Consider the following 17,914-nt stretch of genomic DNA (forward strand, 5'->3'; position numbering starts at 1 on the left):
CATGCTTTGCGAGGAAACAAAATGGCGCTCTTCTGTTCAAGTAAGTTACAGCTCAATACATTGTTTAAAACCTAATTGTAGGAACCATTGATTGCCAAATTCTGGCGTTTTCCAAGTGTTTTGATAGTTGTTGTCGACTGATGTAACAGATCGTACTTACATCTCGCACTGCAAGCTAACTAATGTTATTGTCATTTGCGTTGGAAAGTCGCGTGCTCGTTCTTAGCGGTTTAATCTATCAAGGATCGAGTGTCACCTGTGAATTTTGCTGAAAGTGTTACGTATTAAATGGCATAATATCTAAGCCATTTGATCCCTTTCAGTTTGTTCCATCGTAGAAAATACTGTCAGACAATGTCAGTAGGGCCCGAAATTGACTTAAATATTTCTTCACGTGGTCTCCAAGGGGCGATCGACCAAACTTAAAAATTTTTCTCTAGTTGCACATAATTATGGTCAATTTTTACTCAGAGATAAGCTAATTTCAAACGAAATTATTGGAGCTTTCAAAATACTGCTGAGGCCAAAGTCTTGATCTCTAATACAAGGCCTAATTAATTCTGCTAGTTTAAGTTGACAACTCAGGGTTAGTTAGCTCTTATAAGTGGCTTTCCAGCAACTGGGCTCAGTTATCCGCTAGATCTACTTTTTTAATTGATAGTGTAAAACAAACTAAAACACTTCGTCAGTAATAGAGTTTCTTTGGTTGACATAAAGGCAACAACTGCCATCAATTTGTATCCATACAACTGTTAATGTATGTTATTTGTGCACTCGTTGATCTCTTGTCAGCATCTCAAGACTATGATGCTATTATAGTGTTTTGGTAAGATTTTCAAACATGGAACCCCAAGTGATTTTTTGAGTTAGTCTATTGTTTCCAGCAGTTTTTACTGTTTGGAATAATATGTGTGTTGCATGGTTTAATATGATAATTGCTTTAAATATTATATTTTTATAATATGTTTTGTATAGTTAGCAATGAGGTTCCAGAACACCCATGTGTCTCACCATCATCTAACTGTGTGTTTGAGAGACGGCTGATTGAAAAATATATCGCTGAAAATGGAACTGATCCCATCAGTGGGGAACCTATTTCAGAGGAGCAGCTCATTGATATTAAAGGTACGATAATTATAGACTGATGCGTTCCTTTTAAACAAAATTGCTTAATTAACACCTAAAAACAGATAGATTGGGTAATAGCTATCATTCAGCCCTTTTAAGACTTCACTTGTTATTCCCTTGTTGAATGCATCTTTTTACGTCCTTAGATACAATCATTCTTTTTTTTTTTTTTGCACATTTGTATATCATAGACAACATTCCTTGAGAGTCCTGTTAATCTGAAGAGATTAAACTTCACACAGTCTCGGTATGCTAAACAAAGAAGAGGCTAGGTTTGACTTTACAAGACTGGTCTAAATTGTATTTGTATCTGTTGTGGTTCAGTTTTCTATTTTCTACGGTTCTTGGGTTTGACATTGTATAAAAATGAACATGTTAAAAAGGGAAAATGAAAGAAATAAAGTCATTCAACAATCAAGTCATTTTCTACTTCTACTGGAGATCATTTCCTTTATTCCCCTGACCTTACAAGTAATAAGTAGAACTATTATTATATTGTGATCACTTTAATATGTTTAAGGGTAAAGTTTAAATCCTTTTTTCCCCTTTCAGTAAACCCTCTTGTAAAACCGAGGCCTCCTTCAGCCACCAGTATTCCAGCAATCTTGAAAGCTCTTCAGGATGAGTGGGTAAGTACCGATGTTTGTAGATGTGGTTACTGTTAAGCCAGGCAATCAGCCTGTTTCGTGCACTGCTATAATATATATTGTTTGATGGTATTATTGTTGGTTACAATAAAGACCATATTTAACTATAAGGTAAGTGATGATGCAAAGTTCTTTAACTGTAGCTGATCTCTAACCTTGCTGTCATTCAAATTGTGATAAGTTGGACATGATCATTTTTTCACCGACAGTGTTTGAAATGGTGATAACATATGTTTGGATTTTATCATGAAACTGTTAAGTAATTTTAGTTATTACATAAAAACAGTTAAAGGAACAAAAGAATAAAGAAAATCTCCAACTTGTTCTTGAAGTGGTTCCATATTTTCCCATCATGTAGCTTGTCTGAAGTCTAGTTTGAGGGCTATTGTACCTGATTGTAGTTGATTATTTGTATTCCTCAGGATGCCTGCATGTTGCACAGTTTTACTTTGAGACAACAGCTTCAAACAGCCAGACAAGGTTAGTTATTTAAGTTTTATGCTGCTTTAATCTGAATCAGATTTGTTTTGTAATGTCTTTCTCGCTTTATAATACCGTAAAATTCCGATAATAAGCCCCGGGGCTTATATTTTTCAAAGACCCTTTTTGAAAGGCTTATTTTTGGAGGGGCTTATGTACGGAGGGAAATTCTGCATTTCAAAATTGATTGGGCTAGCCCATAGTTGGAAGGAAATTTACCTTTTTTGCTTTGTTTTACTCTGTATTTGAGGGCAATTTCCAAGTACAAGCCCCGGGGTGCTTATATTCAGAGGGGTGATTAAACAGAGGGATTTTTGCGTTATGAGTTTGGGGGGCTTATATGAGGGGCTTATACATGGAGGGGCTTATTTTCGGAATTCTACGGTAAATGAAATTAAATTTCTAAAAGTACAATACAGTCGAAGTTCTCCTTGCGATCACTCTTGTAAGTGACCAGCTCTAGTTACAACCACCTTTGTGAAACCCCATTTGAACTGTGACTCCAACTGTGTAATGAAAGCTCTCTTAAGTGACCGCTCCTGTAAGGGACCGCGACCACTTTTGGAATTACACAACTGGACTTTTCCTTTGTTTTTAAGCTCTTGTAAGTGCATGACCACTCAGAGTCTTATTCATAAATTGCCATGTTAATGAAACTGCGCACTGCGCTAAAGGTTCATTGATAAAGATCTTGCACAGTTCAGTATTGTATTTGTGAAAGTTCAAGGTCATTTCCCTAGCGACCAATTGCACGTATTTTTTAGCCATGTCTATGTCAGATGTAAAGACACTCATTAAACTTAAATTTCCTTTGTTTTCCTTTATGAATTATTTATGAGTTTTTGAAGCTTTCGTAAGCGACCACCCTCTATTGTTTACCCTGCGGTTGCTTATCAGAGCTCATTGTCGTAGGCAACCAGCTCTAGGTACGACCAGGTTTTCAAATTTCCGAGGTGGTCACTTACGAGAGCTTCAACTGTAATCTACATTTGGCTAATTGTACCTAATTGTGCAATTGCTCTCCTTGTTTCAGAGTTGTCTCACGCACTGTACCAGCATGATGCTGCTTGTCGTGTTATTGCTCGTTTGACTAAGGAAGTTACTGCTGCCCGTGAAGGTACTTTACCTTTACTAATAATGTTATTTAAATTCAGATAGTATTCACCATGTTCTAAATGAGTGAAAAACTGGGTATGATGTGCAACTGCAAAGTTTCTTGGGATGCATGGTGTGGAGGTGCAGCATGAAGGTCAACAAACATGATGCACTACAACTGCTGTATTCCAAAATGAGATAACAGATTCAGAAATGCAACTTTTCTTCACTATTACAGAATTCCTAAAGACTCTGATCACCAGGTATGTCATCTTCACTCAGAATGACCCTGTCCCTCCAAGCAATCCCTAGAGTTTTTGCAGTGATAAGTCAAACCAGTTTGCTGCTCATTTAGTCTGAATGTAGCCAATTGATGCATCAATGAAGATTAATATCAAAACTGAATAAAGTTTTTCTTTAACACCAGCTTTGGCCACACTCAAACCCCAGGCAGGTATGGCTGTCAGTGTTCCCGCAGCTACACCAGTACAGGTAGGAAGCGCTAACTTACTAGGCTGATTTAGCAACAGAACAGGAAGGCCAGTTGACGAGGGGAAAGAGCGCGGAAAGGACTAAACACGACTTCAGGTGCCCAATTTGCTGCTCTGTCATTGGTCAAGTCAGTTGTTTGATTTGTGCTCGCGGTCGTCAACTGACGTTCCTGTTTTGCTGCTAAATCATCCTACTACTAACAGAAAACTTTGTATCAAGCATTAACTTGAACAGTCAAGTAAAGCAGTGCAAGCTGTTTGAATATGTTGCTCCTCGGAAGGTACTGAAAAGTTTTAGCCATGGAAATTCTACTGTATATTTTATGGTTATACTGACAGTATTTTGATCCTCTATTCAGCCCTCTGGGGGCCCTCTGCTCTTGCTAGACGGTGGGCTTATTACAAATATATATATATGTTCATGTTTTCAGTTTTTGAATTTCATAACAAAATGATTATTATCACCTCCATTCATATTTTGTGACTGCGCAAATTAGTCATTATGTGCTCAGCAGTGTTATTTCAAACAAGATTTTGATATATGCACACCAAAAGAGTTTATGGTTGTCAACTTTCAACTCTCATGAGTTTGATTCAGTGATTTCACTTCTATATTAAGCTATTATAATTTTGGTATACCCTAGACTGGGAACTCAATATAAAGGAACTTAGGCTGGAGCTAAATAGAAGAGAACGGAGCTTTGAAGTTACAAGAGAGAAACAGAGTGACATTTTTCTATGGTTAGACTTTAGCCATGAAGCTTGGTTTCCAAGTTATTAACTAGTTGGATTTCTTGGCTTTTTTGTAGATGGAAGAGGCAATGGAGGTTGCTGGACAGGTACATGTACATGTCTTTTTTTTACAAAGAATCTTTAGACCTTCTCTTCTTAAAAGAGGTTTATAACTTTCTTTACTGTCTTCATGATTTTTGCTCTCTAGTTTTTAAAGCGTTTTCACAAATAGTGTTCGGTGTCTTAAGATTGCGGTCATAATTATTCTTGTCACTCTTTTTTAGCCTGGAGAAGAAGAGGGAATGACAGAGGAAGTTTTACAGAAGGTATGTTTGCTTGACATATTTCTTTAGAATATTTTAGCTAAGGTCGTTTTCTTTTGGATGTTAATTTTGTCTCCATTTTTTTTGTCATTCTTCTCTTGTTATATACAAAGTAATACTAAGCTGTTGTTGCTGGTTTTTTTTTTCATTTCTACAGCTGCAAGATAAGGCTACTCTCCTCACTGCTGAACGTAAGAAGGTAAGTGCCACATTGAGAGGAAATAAAAGAGCTTTGCCCTGCGTCATGCTTGTGTGAATCCCTCTTGGTAAGAAAATCTGGTATCCTATGGATGCGAGAAATAATGGCTTACAATCACTGTCTCCACTGACAGTTTCATGTAAGCAGGTGGGAAATATTACCTTCAGAGTGACTGTTTCCTTCCCCCAACCCCACCATGAATGGATTACCACGGTTTCTTAACCAATCAAGGCTGTGTTCTAAGAAAAACTGACAGGAGCCTGGTACTTTGAACCTGTAAAATTTAGGCTGCCAGTATATGATGTTTATGAAGAACCTAAGATTTTCTGTTTGCCCTGGAGCAAAAGTTAGACCCCAGAGGCCATTGGGCGCTGCTAGAGCACAACCTTGACAAGAAATCAGTTTAGGTGGTGCGTTGGTTGAGGTTGGCTTTAAAATCTTTTCTGTAGTTTACAAATCATGGAAAGAAGGCTCCACACTGGGCTGTCTTGATGGGGTTGGATTTTGTGAAGATATTAGAAATGTAAGCCCAAGCTAGTTGGCGAAAACACTCAACTTGGCCTACTTAAAAACTTCAGTGACAGCCAAATATCAATAATGACTTACAAGTTTATCCTGTTTACTTGTTTGCAACCAGACAAGTACCCATCTAAGTGGTCTGCTTTGATAGCTAGGAAACAGAGTTTTTAATTATGAAAAAGGGAAATTCGAGAAATGTGGCATCATAGCCATGCGTTCAAGATCTTAACAGAACCTCTTATGAAATGTGTTTGAATGTTGTTTCCTTGTAGAGAGGCAAGAAGGTTCCAGAGGACTTGAGTACAGTGGATGAGATAAGATCTTACAAACCCATCTCCTCACATGCAGTAAGTTAAAAACAAAATCCTGCCAATCCAAACATTGCTGATAAATCACTCAGCAATTTTAGCACATTAAACCCTACAGCACCAAATATTAAAATAAATTTTCCCCTTTCTTGTCTCATCTGCTTACAGTAGTAATGGGACAAATGTGTCCAGTTATCCTGAGAATTGATACTGGGTGATCATATCCTTAATTCTCATTACCTCCCTGATTGATTAAGCAATTTTATTACAAGGAGAAATTTGGCAATTATCAGTATTGGGACTAAAAGGGTTTAATGTCTTCTGCTTCTTACAATAAAATTGATTTTTCTTGTTATGTGTTGAGCTACTATCAGCATTAGTTAGAGGAATTTAAATTGCTTTTCAAAATTTAGGGTCTTCACAGTGCAAGTAATCCTGGAATCTTGGCGTTGGATTTGTTCGCTGCAGATACGTCCAGAGTTATCACAGGTTTGTTATTAATTGTACAAATTTATTTTAAATGATTGTTATGACACTTTTATGATGTAAATGAATGTTCTGGGTAATTTAAGGTGGTGAAAAGCAGCAAGGAAAGAATAGGAAGGGTACATTATCTCTGCAGAGTTAATTTTCTATCGTATCATCTGTTTCACATTGCCACGGAGCTCAACATTACTGGTATATAATGCTTAGGAGAGGTTTCCACTTAAGGGAAGTTACTTACTGGGGATGTCCACGTAGAGGTTGTACATAAGGTGTCAAAAATTATTACATTAGTGGAGTGCATGTTCTATTTAAGTGGTTTATAACATTTGATTGTCCTTTTCCTTAGGTGGCCTTGACAAAAATGCTGTGGTATTTTACCGTGACACAGAACAGGTAAAAGCTGTATTTAGATTATATACTGGGTAACAAAGTTTTTTCATTTTTTACTTTGTTGTTGCTTTGCCATGCAAAATGTTTGAAGTTCATAGACACTGTATTTGCTCTTTCTTGCACAAGAAAGATTGATTAATTTGATTGTTTTGTAATCTAGGTTATTGCAACTCTCAAAGGACACTCCAAGAAAGTTACAAATGTTTTATATCACCCACATGAGGTATACTTATCATTACCATCATTAATTAAAATGGTTCCCTTTTAATAATCAATTTGATTTATTTGTAAATTGTAAGATGCTCCACCACATCAAATTTTAGCCTCATCATTTTACCTCATATATAGACCCTTTATTGGCATCAAGACTAAATTGGAGGCAAAGAATTAAGCCTTTAAAAAGACAATCACTATGTTAAGTTTTTTTATAACAGTACTGAAGACCTCTGGTCTATAGGTAACCATGTTACTTGTCATGGTAAATGTATTTCCACACAGCTAGTTTGAGTTAGTCGATCAGGAAAATGACCTTATTTTCATAAGTGAATTGTTTGAATGCTACTTTTCAGGACCTTGGATTCACGGGATCAGCAGATGCGACCATTCGAGTGTGGTCCATTCCACAAGCATCTTGCTCTCACATTATAAAGGTTTGAATGTTGAAAAGGTTTTACTTTTTTTCCTTTTGTCAGTCTTAACTCTTTACAATGACCAGGTGCAAAGTTTTCCTTCCATATTAAACACCTCTTTTCTCTTTACTCTTGTTTTTCAGGCACATGATCAAGCAGTTACTGGTCTTAGTCTTCATGCAACAGGTAACTTAATTCTCAGTACAATGCTTACTTTAATGCTAATACTGTCTTTGAATCTGTATTTTTATAAGTCTGCTTGCACCAGATCCTCAGTCGGTACACCTGCAAGATGTTCAACTGACCTGTCTTTTCCTTCCAAATTGTGTTCTGTTTGCTTATGAAACAAAGGGAGAATTCTATATGAAATTACATCATAACACCCCTTATCATTTTCTACATTTTCTACATTCTTATATGGCAAGAATGTTTATTGAACCGGTAGCAGTATAAAACAAAATCAGAATCTCATCACTACTACCAGTAGATCTTTTTCTTTGTAGTTGTTATCCTCACCATAAGCTGATATATTTTGTTGTTAACTTGGTTTGTCAGGTGACTACCTTCTTAGCTGTTCTGGTGATCAATACTGGGCATTCTCTGATCTCAGAACTGGACATGTCCTCACAAGATGTCTCTCAGATCCTAACATCAATCAAGGTAACCAAGAAATACAAAATGTGTCCTGACATTTGTTCAATATCAAAAATGAGAAAGACATTAATACTTGTCATGCTACAAGCATAAGGCAAAGAAGAAATTCTTAGTCCCTGACAGGATTTTAATCCATTGCCTTACATTTAAACGAAGAATACCATTTGGGTGTTCCTACCTTCAAGCTAAAGTTGTATCCTGTATCCTTGTAGGGTGGTCAACCCATGGTCCAAACTATTTGAGGTTCCCGACTCTCACCTATGCATGAAGGTGCTACTTTTATTAAGATTAGCCAGAGATTTGAAGCTTTGCACTAGACTTTACGGCTTTCTCCGTTCACTGGTAATTTCAGGAAAATGTCTGTGGTTTCAACCAAAGTCTGACAATTGAGAGCAGTTAGGACAGCAAGTTGCTACTTACATCATTAATAAATCGATATTAGACCTTACAATTTGTTTTCCTTAAATGCTTGACCAAACATGTGCCTTGGTATCTAAACTGTGAAACGTTCACAGTACAAGTGAAAATATGTTCTTTTGAGTCTTATCTACTAAAGTCACAGGGTTGTCATAAGTAGCCGGCTGCTGGTGAAACTCGCCGCCTACTTGGTTAGTATCGGCCGGCTACTCTGCTTGGCATTTCTTTATGTATGGTGTTTTTAAAATAGATATCCCTGGACTGGCTGCTTATTTTGACCACTCAGCCATCTACTTCAGAACTTTCTGACCACCCTGAGTCATTTTCCTGCTTCATGAAGTTAAGGCAATAGCTTATAACTGGAAATTTCAGAACATTTTTTTGCAAAAATGAAAATCGTAACACCCTAATATCAAAATAAAGAAGCCAGACTGGCCAACAATGAAAACTCTGCAGTACACCAAATAAATCACATTAAATCTGAACCAGTCTCCAATTCTTTTTTGCCATACTTGCAGGCCTTACTTGTGCCCAATTTCATCCTGATGGTCTTATTTTTGGAACTGGAACAGCAGACAGGTTTGTGAAGTCTGTTTCGTCTTCTGACAACCATATAATTGTGTCTTACTATGAATACTATATTTTAAATACTCCTCCCTGAATTACTGAAAAACTCTTGTAAGTTCGAGAACAATTTTTCAGGGTCTGAAAAACTCCTTGAAAATATTCTCCTTTCTAGCTACTCTTGGCACTATTGTATTCAATATGTAACGGGTCAAATTAGATTTCAGGCCCCAGTTGTTCAAAAAGTGGATAAGGCTATCCACTGGACAAATCACCATCCACTGGATAGCGTAAATTATTATTGGTATCCCTAACACTTATCCTTTGGATAGTGATTCATCCAATGGGTAGTGCTATCAACTTTTGAACAACTGGGCCAGGTTAAAATTTTTCAGCCCAGGATGACTCTCAATTTCCTTTGTCCGCCAGGGCTAGGGGACAAAGGAAATTAAGAATCAACCTAAGTTAAATCAAAATTACCGTAACCTGAAATCAATTTTGACCAGTAACACTAGTCTGGGACAGTGATAGTGGCAATGTGGTGGAACCTAAAATTTTCATTTGTTCTCTGGAAAACTTCTGGATTCTATTCTGTCAGTTGGAGAGAAAATGAAGGAGGCAGCAGGAGGAAAGGTGGCTGGGTGCTCCACCTATCAGACACAGTCCATTGTTTCAGCATTTCTTGGTCATTATGATTTCCAGTCCATGGCCATACTTGTAAAATTATAAGACAGCTGGTTGCCTCCTGCCAGTTGGGGGTTGTATTCCTGTTATATATGTTCTTTTTGTCTTACAGTGGAATCCAGTTTTACTAATCATCATGGGAAAAGCAAATTGGTTTTATTCTCAGAAAGTGGGGTTGAAATCTCAGTGTTTGACTGGTTAAGGGAAGTTTGGTTTGATTCAAATTATCCGGAATTTCCTAAAAAAAGAAAGGTTTAAGAAATCAGGATTGTTCTGTATTTGTTTCAAATTATTTAAGTGGAATGCCTGAAACAATCTAGAGCAGCAAAGTGCACTTCCATTTAATGTGAACTCTGTATAAAGTAAGGAAATTTCCATTTGTAAGCACTGGGGTCAAGAATGTTTCCATTGTTTGTCTGCTACGTCATTAACTTATTTTGTGCTTATGTTCTAGCGTGATAAAGATCTGGGATCTCAAGGAAGGTGCTAATGTCGCTAAGTTTCCTGGACATTCAGGACCCATTACAGATATTTCCTTCTCAGAAAATGGGTGAGTGTTGAGAAAACACTGAAGCCTCCTTAGAAGTTGTTTCTGTTTCCTTTTAGTCTCCTTTTAGCAGGAGAAGCACGAGAGACGTGCAAGGGCAACAAAACATTAAATTTTATTTTCTCCCTTCTCACATATCTCCTGCGCTTCACCTGCTTGGCTAAAATGTAAAGAAAATGACTGCTATACAGGCTAGAAACATTGATTTTAGTGCTAAGTCATTTTTTGACTGTGTGCAGCCTGAACTTTTGGATTGTTTTATATTATTATTTCCTATTCCTACAAGATACTACTTGGCTACTTCAGCTGATGATTCAGTGGTTAAACTATGGGATTTGCGCAAACTGAAGAACTTCAAAACCATTACATTAGAGGACAGATTTGAGGTATGTTGTAAGACTGATGTAAACCAACTTGTTTTTCTCTGACGTTGTGAGACTACGTACCAATATCCATTTGGTATTAACTAGTCACTGTGCTCATTTTATGCTAACCGTCTATGCTGTAAATTTTCTCCTTTGTAGGTTAAGACACTGAGTTTTGATCAGAGTGGTACCTATCTAGCTGTTGGCGGGTCTGAAGTGCAGTAAGTCATAGATCTTTTCTTTCAGGAATAAACATAATGATTAAACTTAAAATTTCAGCTGAAAGAGGAACCAGTGAAGCAGGAGTTGTTTTCTTGCACACAGCTAGAAAGTATAGGTTTGAGTGTATGCGTGGGGTCTTTGGATCACATAGTGTTCCAAAGTTTAGTTTGTTTTGTTGCCATCGGCCATTGCCTGAGCTGTCACACCTTTCATGTGTATTTTGGATTGTTTCAGCATTTGAAAAAGTGTCATAGATTCCGTTTATATGGTATCTATTCACATTTTCTTGTCAGCCATTTTTTTGTAGCTCTTTGGCAACGTAATAGCAATTATTTGTGGTCTTGATATTAAAAGTCAGGTTACGTTGTTGGGTTGGAATGGCTCTTATCCCGTTGTGTATGAGAAAATACTGTTGGCATGAGCCTGCGAGGATTTAATGGCTGTTTAGGAGAATGTAAGTATAGGAGATAAACACCCTCAGATTTAGTGTTGTTGACCTGTTGTTTGTTTTTGCAGGATATATTTGGTTAAACAGTGGGAAATGATCAACTCATTTGCAGGTATGTGGCGCGTTTATTACGTTTGAAATCTTTCATTGAAGAAGTGGGAGGAATTTTATGCTTCAGTTCGTACCGTAGTAATTGACTATCACCTCATGTGCTTTGAGCAAAACGAAATGCCAAAATGTTAGTCTTCGGATCAATCCTTTTATTTTTAAGGAGCTGAACTAAATTAATATTCTTGCCAAAACAAACAAACAGAGCAACTAGTAGCCGGCGTGGTAGGCGCAGAAAGGGAAGGGGGAGGGAGAAAAGCGCGAATCTCCCTCCCTTTTTCCATTCCTCTCTACCCCCTACTCCTTTCGACGCCTGCTACGTAGACTAAGCATCTAGTGGACTTTGAAAGATATGAGGAATTCCAGAGTTTAATATCATAAACTATTGCTTTGTTTTGCTTGTTAGGCCCAGCTCAAACGTCAAACTTTTCATTTACCAAACCCAATCCTTTCAAGTATTAAAGTACATGGGAATGCTTTGCTACATTTGAATCTGAGTTATTTAATGGTGAAACTTGTCTGTTTTCTTTCTATAGAACACTCTGGTGTGGTGACTGGAGTAAAATTCGGCAAGCATGCTTCATTCATTGCTTCAGTTGGCCTTGATCGCCATCTTAAATTCTACTCACGGTAGAAAACGACAGTGCGTGGCATCGTGAGAGTGTCACAAATACCTTGTCACGCAACGTAACAGTATTTCCGACGCCTTTGCGTACATAGTGACAACATGGCCTACCCTGAAGAACTTATCACGTAGTCTTTGTAGATAAGAAGAATACATAAGTCACCCGTGTCGGAACAACTTATGAAGACATTGTAGGACGTGATTTGCTGGCTGACATTTCTTGGTTAGTTAAAGGTTTTTTGGTCGGATTCTTGCAGTCAAGTTTGATAACTCTGCTTTCCACTACCTCACACCGAGCAGTTATGGATTTGTCAGTTTCCTTTTTCATATTTACTTTTTGCGAAAATAAACCCCCAAAAAATGCTTTTATAACAGCCTTGGCTCATTTTCGTGCTCAAACGAACCAAGTGCTACTTCATAACCTACCGAAACTGAACCGACGGATTTTTAATGGTTTTGTTTCACTTATCTGACTGTCTTATTATTTTTGGTTGGAGCTAAACCCGGCTTTGAAATTTGTTATAAAACTTACTGTACGTAAATTTGTTGAAATTTTCTTTTACCGTGTAAAAAGTCAAGAGCTTTTAGCAATGCGTATTATTAGGGCAGTAACTGACCGACGGCAAATTATTTCATTCCCTCTCTTTGTCTGCAAAGATACTTTGGAAGACAAAAGTTATCCTGTTTATTCCGTAGATGTATCCAGTGGCGGATCCAGGGGAGGGGCCCGGCCCCCCCCCCCCCTTATTTTTAGTCTAAACTGAGGCCCGAAGGGCCGAAAAGATTTTTTTTTGGAGACCGCCCCCCTGCTTTATCTAAAGGTCTGGATGACCGTCCCCCCCCCCCCACCCCCCTTATCTCTAAGGTCTGGATCCGGCACTGATATCCAAGTCAGTGGTTTTGCTTAGTTATTTACCAACTGTTGTATCACTTCTAAACAGTTTCATTTGTGTGTCAGTGAAATGTAATTCAGCATTTTTTTGTGTAAGTAGCTTTCGGTTCCCGTTTTAAATAAATTCCTGTGGAAATTCAGATTCATTAATGTCTTGGTCATAAGGCTCCTTGCTAGCCCCCTTGCCTTTTGTCCTTAGCGATCGAGGTGAGAGGAGCTTTCCAACAGGCTCCTGAAGTAAGTGTTCAAGTTTGTTTGCTGACAAGTTCTCATTCTTGTCTGCACTTATCGCTGCCTAGTACCCTGGCGCTTTCTGGGATGTTAGGGACCTTACGAAACGACGACGGCAACGGGAACGTCAAAAAAGAAATAGGTTTTATGAGCAAAACAACAACTCTGAACGTACATCACGCTTTTTGGTACATTTCTTTGCAGTGCCTGCAAGAACTACGACGTGAAATGACCAAATTTTAAATTAACTTGGGAATGGGACCGGAAGGCGATAAATTCTACCATCTCTGTCAAAATTCGGGCGCTGTCCTTTCTCTTCAGCTCCAAACTAAATTCCCTTCTTTTAAGTAACTGGGCCCCTTGGAATAATCGCGAAAAAAAGTGAAAGGATGCCAAGTCTATTTTTCAGCGACGTTTTCATGGACGTCGACATTAGAGAGATTAAGATTTCACGTTTACGCCAAACGGTAGCCGTGAATTTGTACCACGTGACCAAGTTTTCCCCTTATTTTCCGTTTACCTCTTTATTACTTCTACACAAAAATAAGTAGTTTTATGCCAGTTTTAACCATATGAATCCTTCGGCACTGTTTTTATCTGCTTATTTTCTATTCTGAGAAATTCTCAACTTGAGTCTGACGTTTTCCGTTTGCGGTAAACGTGAATCTTAATCTCTCGAATGTCGGATCGTAAGGTCCCTATTCAGCCGTAGTGGCGGCGCGATGGGTTATGGGAATTTCCGACATGCTTCTGTGCTTCTGAAGCTTTCCCATGATTCTTCTCGCTTAACACCAAAAATGCCATGACTTACGCCGCGACTACCACCGGAAATCTCAACAAGCGGATGGGCACTGACGTAGGCTCGATTTCCATATGAAGGAAGTCCGGTTTGCATCTTCCTTCCCTAGGGCGCACAAAACGGCTGCAGAACTGGCGAGCAGGAAGCGCAAGCAACATGCGACGGGAAGAGGGAGGGTGTGAAAAAATGCTGCCCTCCCTCGCCTTGGTTCTCATTCTAACGCAGCATTACAGTATTTTAGGTTTTCAACAGTTTTCTCGAGTGCATTTTCCTGCTTTGAAAGAAGCGTTTTCATCCCAGGAAGAGAAATCGAGATGGAAATTCAGTTGTTCTTCTGAACTGTCTGAAATAGTTTCGATTCTTATTTGCATACCGCTGACCTCATAAGGTGGGTCCTGCAACTGAGGGGGGAGGGTTGAGAACTGAAATTTTCTTACAAGCATACATAACAAGACTTAAACGGTATTATAGAACTTCTTAATTGCCATAAGTTGCTTAAAATCCAATCAAGTTGCCACAAACATCAAAATTTGCCAAACAGATGCTCAAAAGTTGCCGAGCAGCTTGTGGCTAGGCTACTGACAATCGGCTCCTGCTACTGACTAGTACGTAAGGGCCAAGGGACCAGTCTCTTGATGTCTAGAATCTGTTTTTTCTCGGTAATAGTATGGCACCTTACACCACGTACTACCCTTACAAAGGAAAAGATCTTTAAGTTTTACGTGACAACAGCTGAAACACCGGATGTGGACTTCTTTTTTCTCCGCGTTTGTTGCGTTTTCGTTTCTATGGTAACATATTTATGCCGCTGGCCATAACAAGCGCATTTTCTTACACCTCCATGTTTGATCGTGTCTTCTCTTTTGGGGAAACTAATTTATTTTATAACTGTTCTTTTCGGTCACGCAGTGTAATTAGTGTAAGCATACAGCTTAGTACTCTTGTAGTTTTAACTGGACAGTTATGAGTGGAAGATCGTCCAATTCGAACGACGATACTGGCCGAGCAAAGAAGAAAGGTGGCGGTTTCTTGGCCCGGCAATCGAAGGCAAAGAAGACAATTACAGAGGAAGAGTTGCTGAAAAAGGACTCAGTCGCTCCGGATGACGTTTTGAAGTTAGGAAAATGCACAGAAAGTAAGTGCATGCAACGACAAATTTGTTCGGTTTGCAGCTTTAGTGATCCAATGAATTTGGTCACGTATAATAACGTTGATTAATTGCCGGAGAGTAATAAACGCTGGAAATGATTAGAACTTCATCGTCGTTCGTGTGTTAACTAGGTATTTACATGTATTCGTTCTTGCTCTCATTTGCAGATTACCTCTGTGAACCCAGTGCAAATGTTTACCACATCGATTTTACTCGCTTTAAAATCCGCGATATGGAAACCGGGAACGTACTGTTTGAGATAGCCAAGCCCGAAAACATTGAGGAAGACATCATTGACAATGACGAGGATCCCAATGCAGGCCGCTTCGTCAGATACAAGTTTACTCCAGAGTTTTTGAAGTTAAAAACCGTAGGAGCAACGTGAGTTTCTTCGTTTCTTCTTTGCCCAAGCAAACGAAATTAGGCAAAACAGAGATCTATTTCTTATACTGGTGGTGCGATCGACCTATATATTTTTCTAAAATATTTTGAGCTCAAGTGGCATGGGTAACGTTCAAACGTAGTCTAATTTTTCTCGTTACCTATTGTCTATCTGTAATCGTCGATTGTTTTTAAGATTGCTCGGATTTCCCTCCATTAACTTTGCCCCCTTATTTTATGTTACCGATATTCTAATATCGTTTTTTTTTTATCTTATTTTCAGAGTCGAATTCACTGTGGGAGACAAACCTGTCAACAATTTTCGAATGATAGAACGTCACTATTTTAGAGACCGCCTGTTAAAAAACTTCGATTTTAACTTTGGATTTTGTATACCAAACAGCAAGAACACGTGTGAGCATATCTACGAATTTCCTGCTTTAGATATCGATGAAAGTAAGTATTCAATTCTACTTGTGTTAAATGTGTTATCTTATAATGTCACTCTTTTTACCCGTACGCTCCAACAACTTAAATCACTTGTCTGGAATTAAATATTTGAATTGATCGTTTTATATAAAATGTTCCGATTTTAATTTTAGTGAGTTGATATTGTTTAGCGTGGCATTGTCTTGTAGTACTCTTGTTTCTCCAAAACAATTTTTCCTTGACAGCTTTTAACGCAAGATTAATCTTTTTGTGGGAAGGTAGATCATATCCTTTATTTGTTTATTTTGAAACGTTACACTTTGATGTTGGTATATTGAACCAAAAGCTATTTAAGGGAAGTCACTTTAACGTTAATGCACAACATTGTGATGTACAGTTTAGTAGTAATCTAAGTTTATGATGACATTAACAAATACGTTATTCAGGAAAAAATTTAAATTGTCCGAATCATAATTGCATAATAATCGCCATCCAGTTTGCATGATTCCAGTAGGTTGTAAAATTTGAATCTTTCAGGAAATTCGCTAACTTGTTCTTCAAAGGAAGAACAGTTTGGAGAAGTTGTATGAGAATTTAGAGGCCTAAAATAAACTCCCATTATTACGGACTATAACCATAAAGGACTCAACCTCATGGTTCCAGGGTGTCTGCAGTACTTAATGGATGATTGAGGGCCGGGGGGCGGGGTTTTTTCCCCCTGGCCATTTTTATAGGAGAGAAACAGGAAAATAGAACCAAAAGGCCTTTTCAGCTGTTCAAATCCCCCACGTACTAATTTAATGTACCTGGCAACTTGAAATGTTAGTGACAGCTCCAAGACTCTCTTAGGGGGAAAACGTACGTCCCTAGTCTGAATTTCAAATACAGTTGTTTTGCATTTTGAGGAGTAGGCCATGTCCCTGTCGGTATTTGACCCATCTTTTTGTCGTTTGCTGCCATTTCATCTACACTTATGTGGCTGTTTTAAGGTCATGTCACTCGTCAGAATTTTTCCTTTAACAGGCCTCAGCTCTGTTGTAATCTGTACCTCTTGAAAGAAAGGATCAGGAAATGGCCACTTTGTGCTTTTTAGACTGATGCACAGTTAAGAGGATTATTTGACATGTAAACTCTTTCTCTTTTCTTTGTTTTCACAGTGCAAGAAATGATTGATCATCCATTTGAGACAAAGTCGGATAGCTTTTACTTTGTAGAGGGCAAACTCATCATGCATAACAAAGCAGACTATGCGTATGATGGATAGCAATTTTAAGCACAACCATTGTAAAAATTACAATGTACTAATATTAGTATTATGTACAGAAACATTCATAGAAAACATGTAAAGATAAACATCTTATCATGCTCAACCCTATAAATTACCCATGTTCAACAACCAGAATAGGATTATTAGATTACTGTCAGTTATTTTTCATAATATCATTGTATTTTGTATAATCCTCCTTCTACATGAGAATTCTAATGGTTCTATTTATGTAGACTGCTTTAGCTGACTAATTTTGTGTTTCTAACAACAAGCTTAATTTGATAGGATTTCAAGGACATTTTAAAACAAGTTGTTCTGGGAAGTTAAAGGGTTATTTTATAAGGGAAGTGGTTGTTTTCAATCCAGCTAGGTAGAAAAAATATGGAAAGAATTGTTCATTTGAAACAGGATTCTCAAAGGCTGATCATTGTGATCATTATCAAAGCCAACACTTTTTGTAAAATATATATCTTATTTGGAACGATATCAACCCATCAGGTCTCTGTCATTGTTCGCAAATTAGTTAAATGAAGTCCGAACATTACTTTAGAGTAATAGCTTTGAAAGAAGTGGCTGATAGGTATTTGAAGTAGCATGAATGGAATTTTGTATTGTTGAAATGATAATGACTGAATGTCCTACACGGGCTTACATCTTATTCATAGACAAGATTAAACCCAATAAAAATTTGAACCTTTCTTGAA

The 17,914-nt window shown here is 37.9% G+C and overlaps 2 protein-coding genes across 2 annotated transcripts; both read left to right on the forward strand.

The window, feature by feature from the left end:
* Nucleotides 1-13,099, forward strand: LOC140951530 (pre-mRNA-processing factor 19-like). Its single transcript, XM_073400796.1, has 22 exons — nt 1-40; nt 976-1,125; nt 1,681-1,757; nt 2,198-2,255; nt 3,289-3,372; nt 3,778-3,842; nt 4,651-4,680; nt 4,858-4,899; nt 5,054-5,095; nt 5,887-5,961; nt 6,336-6,411; nt 6,755-6,801; nt 6,959-7,021; nt 7,368-7,448; nt 7,571-7,613; nt 7,983-8,087; nt 9,017-9,077; nt 10,201-10,296; nt 10,580-10,679; nt 10,818-10,879; nt 11,397-11,440; nt 11,973-13,099. Exons 1-22 carry the CDS (start codon nt 22-24, stop codon nt 12,068-12,070), a joined length of 1,518 nt encoding a protein of 505 aa, XP_073256897.1. The 5' UTR covers nt 1-21; the 3' UTR covers nt 12,071-13,099.
* A 1,706-nt stretch (nt 13,100-14,805) lies between these two features.
* Nucleotides 14,806-17,914, forward strand: LOC140952076 (protein unc-119 homolog B-like). The gene is made up of 4 exons (XM_073401494.1): nt 14,806-15,118; nt 15,301-15,514; nt 15,798-15,970; nt 17,101-17,914. The coding sequence occupies exons 1-4, from the start codon at nt 14,947-14,949 to the stop codon at nt 17,205-17,207; spliced, it is 666 nt and encodes a 221-aa protein (XP_073257595.1). The 5' UTR covers nt 14,806-14,946; the 3' UTR covers nt 17,208-17,914.

Source organism: Porites lutea, chromosome 11 (genome assembly GCF_958299795.1).
Source record: "Porites lutea chromosome 11, jaPorLute2.1, whole genome shotgun sequence".
Classification (NCBI taxonomy): domain Eukaryota; kingdom Metazoa; phylum Cnidaria; class Anthozoa; order Scleractinia; family Poritidae; genus Porites; species Porites lutea.